Source organism: Zootoca vivipara, chromosome 5 (assembly GCF_965207765.1).
Source record: "Zootoca vivipara chromosome 5, rZooViv2.hap1.1, whole genome shotgun sequence".
Classification (NCBI taxonomy): Eukaryota; Metazoa; Chordata; class Lepidosauria; order Squamata; family Lacertidae; genus Zootoca; species Zootoca vivipara.
This window is the reverse complement of record NC_142588.1, coordinates 97,330,750-97,337,790: the sequence shown is the minus strand read 5'-3', so window position 1 is coordinate 97,337,790 and position 7,041 is coordinate 97,330,750. Positions and strand designations below refer to the sequence as shown.

Sequence of the window (7,041 nt, the reverse complement as noted above, 5' to 3'; positions counted from 1 at the left end):
AGGGATTAAAATCACAGAGCAGTATTGATTAGGTGGACTCAGACCAATGCAATTGGTAGAGAAGGCTCTGTGTTATTTCATTTCCCCTCCTCTCTTGGGAGGGAAGAAGCAAAGAAGTCTTTTCTGTTCCTTCTCTCTCTCTTCAACCAGCCAATGGGAGCAGACTTGTATCTGCTTGCTCCAGCTTCAGGCTCATGCCTGAGGCTGCTTTCACTGCAAATACAAGTATTTTACCTGCATTTATTTTTACTGCTGTTGTTGCTAAGGACAGGTGCTTGACTGTGAGTAAACTATATATGTTAAACATAGTTTTCAGTCTGTGGCCTGCTTCTATAATAAACAGGGTAACAGAAGGGGGAGATCAACCTAAAGGCTAATTCCTGTACTTTTGTTTCACTGCTTAAGATGCTCAGCACTGTGCTTCTAAACACAAGCGATAAGCTGATGTTTTGTCTGTTGGCCCCCACACATGGGTTTGTGGAGGAATAAAATATAGTTAATATATTCCCGCACCTACATGGTAAAACCTAACCAACATCTACCATAATGTGAAATCAAGCCATTCAAGGAGGTGTGCCAGAAGCTGAGGAGTGAGGGAGCAAATCATTAGATTCTGCTCCCTTGCCTCAGCCATGAGCCGTCTGCTGGTGAGCAGACTGGCGGGTAGACTTCCTAGAAGCCTTCTCTTCCACAGCAGCCGGGCCTATATATTCCTTGCTAAGAAATGTGCTAAGAGGAAGGCACGCTTGGCAAATCCACACCGTGATCAACTCCCGTCCAGAAACCAATGTCCCCACTGTGGAAGGACGTGTGGATCCAGAATTGGACTCCACAGTCACCTACGGACTCATTGTTAAAACCGTGTTTATGGAAGACAATCTTACTCAGCTACGAGTGATCGCCAAAAAGAAGAGATAGTCCTTGCATTGCTGGTGGTGCCAGATCACTGGGCCTCTCTCAGAGCAGCGAGATACCAGATCAGAGCTCAATCTGGCTTTATTGCTCTTCAGTTGTTGGCAATTGTGTAGTGGATCCAGTCTTCAAAGATGCAGACCTTGGTGTACAGCCCCAGCCGGTTCTCTTCACTGCAGCTTTTCTTCCAGGACAGCAGTCCTTGGAGGGCTTCTTCACACACCAGGGGGCTGCCCACATCTCCCTAAGACATAGACAACAGCTGTAGGACTCCCCAGGGGACAGGATCAAATCATGGCAATTTCTCACTGTTGCTATCTGAACTCTCAGGCCATGGAGCACTGCCTGCAGCAGGAGAGAGGGAGCTGTGTGAGGCTTTCCCCAGCCTCAAGTACCTCCTGAGTGGTCCCAAGAGGTTGGCTCTTGCAGCTGGAGAATTACCCTTCCACTGTTGGCTTGTGGAAGGGACTTACAGCCCCTCTGTCCCTCTCAATAATGTGGGAATTACATAAATGCTATTTAACTTTGATATGGGGAGGATTTTGTACATGGCTTTTTGTATATTATACTTTGTTGTTTTGTTCTGCTTAATAATAATAATAATAATTTCTTTATACCCCGCCCATCTGGCCGGGTCTCCCCAGCCACTCTGGGCGGCTTCCAACAGAAAAATAAAACACAATCTATTAAACATTAAAAGCCTCCCTGAACAGGGCTACCTTCAGATGTCTTCTAAAAGTCTGGTAGTTGTTTTCCCTTTTTACATCTGTTGGGAGGGCATTCCACAGGGCAGGCGCCACCACCGAGAAGGCCCTCTGCCTAGTTCCCTGCAACTTGGCTTCTCGCAACGAGGGAACCGCCAGAAGGCCCTTGGTGCTGGACCTCAGTGTCCGGGCAGAATGATGGAGGTGGAGACGCTCCTTCAGGTATACTGGACCGAGGCCATTTAGGGCTTTAAAGGTCAACACCAACACTTTGAATTGTGCTCGGAAACGTACTGGGAGCCAATGTAGATATTTCAAGACCGGTGTTATGTGGTCTCGGCGGCCGCTCCCAGTCACCAGTCTAGCTGCTGCATTCTGGATTAGTTGTAGTTTCCGAGTCACCTTCAAAGGTAGCGCCACTTAGAGCGCATTGCAGTAGTCCAAGCGGGAGATAACTAGAGCATGCACCACTCTGGCTAGACAGTCTGCAGGCAGGTAGGGTCTCAGCCTGCGTACCAGATGGAGCTGATAGACAGCTGCCCTGGACACAGAATTGACCTGCGCCTCCATGGACAGCTGTGAGTCCAAAATGACTCCCAGGCTGCGCACCTGGTCTTTCAGGGGCACAGTTACCCCGTTCAGAACCAGGGAATCCTCCACACCTGCCCGCCTCCTGTCTCCCACGAACAGTACTTCTGTCTTGTCAGGATTCAACCTCAATCTGTTAGCCGCCATCCCTCCTCCAACCGCCTCCAGGCACTCACACAGGACCTTCACTGCCTTCACTGGTTCTGATTTGAAAGAGAGGTAGAGGTGGGTATCATCCGCATACTGATGAACACCCAGCCCAAACCCCCTGATGATCTCTCCAAGCGGCTGCATGTAGATGTTAAAAAGCATGGGGGAGAGGACAGAACCCTGAGGCACCCCACAAGTGAGAGCCCAGGGGTCTGAACACTCATCCCCCCCCCACCACTTTCTGAACACGGCCCAGGAGGAAGGAGCTCCCAACCCCTCTAGACGGTCCAGAAGGATGTTATGGTCGATGGTGTCAAAAGCCGCTGAGAGATCCAGCAGAACTAGGAAGCAGCTCTCACCTTTGTCTCTAGCCCGCCGGAGATCATCAACCAGTGCGACCAGGGCTGTTTCAGTCCCATGATGAGGCCTGAATCCCGACTGGAAGGGATGCAAATGGTCCGCTTCTTCCAGGTATGCCTGGAGTTGTTCAGCAACCACTCGCTCAATCACCTTGCCCAAGAATGGAAGATTTGAGACTGGGCGATAGTTGGCCATATTAGCTGCATCTAAAGATGTTTTTTTAAGAAGCGGTTTAATGACTGCCTCTTTCAGCAGGTCTGGGAATACTCCCTCATAGAGGGAAGCATTTACTACCCCGCGGAGCCCATCGCCCAGCCCTTCCCGGCTCGCTTTTATTAGCCAGGATGGGAAGGGTCAAGGAGACAGGTGGTTGGTTTCACTCGTCTAAGCAGCCTGTCCACATGGAGCATGCTTGTGCTTGTGAGTGATTTGGGTGGGCAGCTTGTGAGTGATTTGGATGGGAAGCATTCATCTATGGTGTGTGTGGATGCACATAATTAGACCATGTTACTGAACTCAAAGTCAGGGACACCTATATGATCTTGCCTCCCACCAAAAAGTGCATGCCCAAGGGGCCACCAAAACCACACCTCTCAACCATGGCTTGGAGTGGCTCAGAGCACACATGCTCATCTAGGAGGCCAGGCAAGGCATGTAGGCTCCTCTAGGCACCCCTCTCATCAGCCCTGCAGGACCATCTCCCAGGTTGGCCAGTGGTGCTATTGAAACTGTGAGTGGAGCGCCAAGTGGCGCTTGGAGAGAAGAAAGATAGAGACAGCAGGTGAGAGTTGCAGGAAGAGAGGGAGGGAGAGAGGAAGAAGAGCAGTTCTGGTGGTCATGGAGGAAATCACAGGCAGTGCATGAAAGGTGACAAAAAGCAAACTTTTTGAGTTTCTGGTCCATGGTTTCTCCCAGCTTCAGATGTACTGATACAGCTTCTGGCCAAGGTCACAAGGGAGTCAAGGTATGCCTCTGCTTGTCTGCTCCCACCCCCACCCCCACCCCATCACTGGACTTACCAGTAAAAAGAGAATAGCCTCACCTGGCAGGCATCTTGGCTGCTGTCCAGCTGTCCAGCACAAAGCATCCTGTCAGTGAACCGTCCTGGGTAGACATTGTTGCACGTGGCATCAGATGTGACTGGAAGGTAGGAACACTGCAGAAGGTTGTCTGTTCCACCAGCTGTAAGCCCAAAATATGTTGATCATGAGCAGCTGCCTGGGGCAAGGCAGGAGGAAGACTCTTATGCTCAGGCCTCAGCCCTCTCTCCTTGAGTTCTTTCTGCTTCAAGGGGGCACTGCCACCTGCCATGAATCTATCATGGTTCAATGAATTGTTGATGCCTCCCTCCCAACATTTGCCGTTCATCTACCCTTCCCTTTTTGCATGGTGTCATTTATCCCGTGCATCACTAAGGAACTTCAGTGCCCCCTTGCACGTCCCAACCATAATCCCCCATGGCCACGAAGAGGGGCATCTTCCAGCAGCCCCCTGCTCCAGTCTGTCACACTTGTTGCTGGTCCTGGTTAGTCTCTCAGCACCACCCTCTCTGTACTCACGGTTGCTGCTGATCCATTCTGAAGCCAGGCACTGGGTCCCAACTATGACACATTGGCTGGGCAAACTGATGGGCTGCACAAGCGCACCCAGGACAGCTGGTTGTGCAAGCTTGATGAGCATAATGTCATAGTCCAGTGTGTAGTTGTTGAACTGCTTATGAGGGACCAGCTTGGCAGCAGCAATGACCTGTTGCTTCTCCTTAGGAGGAGTCTCAGGGACTTGTAGGCCAAGCCAGACTGTCATGTGGTCTGGGCTGCTGGAAGGAGAGAAGGTGGGTCAATAGTGTTCTCCCTATAGTTTTTCTGCCTCAGCCTGGGTTGAAAGATTCCTTGCTCACCCTCAAGGATTCTTGCAGGCAGGCAGTCAAATGCACAAGTTGAGGAAAGTTTGCCCTCCCATTTCAAATGAGAACAGAGCAGCCAACAACAGAGAATGGACTTTATTCTCTGTGGGAAACAGATTGTGTGCAAAGGGTGTGAAGCAGGCTTATACCCACCTCCTGCTGCATTGAGCTGAGGACAACACCCATTCTTGGCTGATGAGGGCCCCACTGCAGACCTGGTGCACTGACTGGAGGGAGACTTGCCACGGCACAGAATCTTGTTGGCACTTGGCACTACCAACCAACTTCTCAGCAGCTGCAACAGCTCAATATATAATTGGTAGAGGGGAAAAATCAAGACTTTTTCAATGGTTAGGAGCATGTTAAAATGCAATGTGGTCTTGTGAACTCAGGAAATAGTGATCCAGCCTATCCCATGACATCTGCCACCCAGACTAGCTAGTTGAGGGCACTGCATGCAATCTCTTCCTGCTAGTAAACAAAGGCTCAACTTTTTGCCACCATCTCCTGCTTTCCACCTCCATCTCCCTGCATAGGAATCCTTTGAATTGGTCTCACATTGCAAGTAAGTGTGGCTGGCTTAATTTCTGATTAATTTCTGCCAGAGTTCTACATACCATCATTCATACTGCTAAAATAAAAGCCATGATTTTAAACCACAGGAAAGATCATAATGTATTATTGTAAAGTATTTCAAAACAGTAACTATAACAGGTAACTATAAAGTACACTGCTGGTTTGCCCCATATAATAGTGACATTTCCTCTTTGTACAATCAGCCCAAATAATTGACTGCTTTTGATTATTCTGATATGAGCTGTTAATTTATTTTCTTACACTTGCACACACACACACACAAAATGTGGAGTACTATATATGAGAATAAAATCAGCATGAAAACATCATTAAAATGCCAATAAATACTAATTAGTTCACAGAGTTGAGATTTCTGCCTTGCAGGGGATTGAACTAGATGACCCTAGGGGTCCCTTTCAACACTACAATTCTATGAAAGAAGATTCATATTACAAAGGCATGTCTAAACATTAAAGTTTTCAAAAGATGTCTGAAGGGATGGATGGCTCTTGGTGGCAGGGAGTTCCACAGGGCAGTGGCTGCCACACCAAAGGCTCAATCCCTAATGACGTCCAGCTAAACCTCAGGGTTCATTGGGGTGAGGGGACCAACAGAAGTGCCCCATCAACAGATCTTGGTGGTCAAGTTGGAAAGTAAGTACTCTGGAGTCTCAAGGTACTTTGGGACCAAGTTGCTTAGGGATAAGTCAGTTTCACACACTGAACAAATTCAGTGATGCACAGCACATATTGACCAAATGCTGCTATGGAAAGTCTAACACCACTTAGCTTTTTTAATAAAGTGGGACTGGGTGAATAGTCTGAATGGTCAGTGTAGAGAATGGGTTTTGGGGTTGTATCCAACTAAGTAATACTCAGAGTAGTCCCACTGAAATCAGTGGACTTAGTTAGGCATGCCCATTAATATCAGTGGGTTAAATCTGAGTATGGCTGACAATGGAGATAGCCCTCCTGTATTTCTATTTCCTGGCTTAACTGCCTGGTTCTCCTTCCCCTCCTCTGTTGCCAGGACACCTCTACTTGCACGCTGAAATCTTAGCCCTCTTCTGGATTGATGGCCATGAATTTGCATTCCAGCTTCTGTACTGTAGTTTTGTTCATCCTCACCCAACATTTCATGACTATTCTTGGGCAGATAAACTGTCCTGATTTTTTTTGGGGGGGGGGGTTGTACCTGCAAGAGCCGCCAGCAGTAAACTGCAACCCAACCACAGCATGTTCTCTTCTCTCAAGCTGGCCTCACTGAGAATGCGGAGTCCTGTGTGCACCTGGAAGTCGTCTAATCTCACAGAGTGAAGAGAAGATAAGAAAGGATGTTTGCACAGCTTTCACATGGACTCTTGTCCATGCACTTAGGCTATTTTTGGTAACATTTCTGAAGGAGATAAGATTGCTGCTCCTTTGGGTTTGTAGGAGGTCTGGGCTGCAGGTTCCCCAAGTTTTTAGAGTGTTTTGTATTCAGACCCAGCATGGGGGCATTGAGCAGCTCTTTCAGCCTAACAAATCATCAGTAAAAACAATTATAGCCTAGAAAACGCTACAGTGGTACCTGAGGCGCGCTTTCGCTAATTATTATTATTTATTATTTATACCCTGACCATCTGGCTGGGTTTCCCCCACCACTCTGGGCGGCTTCCAACAATACCAAAATACATTAAAATATCACAGATTAAAAACTTCCCTAAACATATGCCCCACAAATAACCCAGAGATGCATTTTAAATAAAAGGACACATTCTACTAATGTAAAAACACCAGGCAGCCCCACAAATAACCCAGAGATGCATTTTAAATAAAAGAACACATTCTACTCATGTAAAAACATGCT

At 48.0% G+C, this 7,041-nt stretch overlaps 1 protein-coding gene across 7 annotated transcripts; it reads right to left on the bottom strand.

Moving 5' to 3' along the window:
• Positions 1-840: 840 nt before the first annotated feature.
• LOC118093686 (trypsin-like) lies at positions 841-6,679 on the bottom strand. 7 transcript variants are annotated; one of them, XM_088669380.1, is made up of 6 exons: positions 6,388-6,547; positions 4,771-4,921; positions 4,274-4,530; positions 3,757-3,896; positions 2,714-2,864; positions 841-1,156 (listed from the first exon to the last, which is right to left on the bottom strand). In XM_088669380.1, the coding sequence occupies exons 1-6, from the start codon at positions 6,428-6,430 to the stop codon at positions 1,128-1,130; spliced, it is 771 nt and encodes a 256-aa protein (XP_088525506.1). In that variant the 5' UTR covers positions 6,431-6,547; the 3' UTR covers positions 841-1,127. The 7 variants fall into 7 exon arrangements, with proteins under 7 accessions (XP_088525506.1, XP_088525507.1, XP_088525508.1 ...); XM_088669381.1 differs by having other exon boundaries at positions 4,274-4,527; XM_088669382.1 differs by having other exon boundaries at positions 4,274-4,527; positions 4,771-4,912.
• Positions 6,680-7,041: the final 362 nt, after the last annotated feature.

Coding starts and splice junctions, on each gene's coding strand:
- LOC118093686 (XM_088669380.1), bottom strand. CDS start 6,430: ATGCTGTGGTTGGGTTGCAGTTTACTGCTGGCGGCTCTTGCAG. Junction 4,922..6,387: donor ACTGCTGGCGGCTCTTGCAG/GTACAACCCCCC, acceptor TTATATATTGAG/CTGTTGCAGCTGCTGAGAAG. Junction 4,531..4,770: donor TCAGCTCAATGCAGCAGGAG/GTGGGTATAAGC, acceptor CTCTCCTTCCAG/CAGCCCAGACCACATGACAG.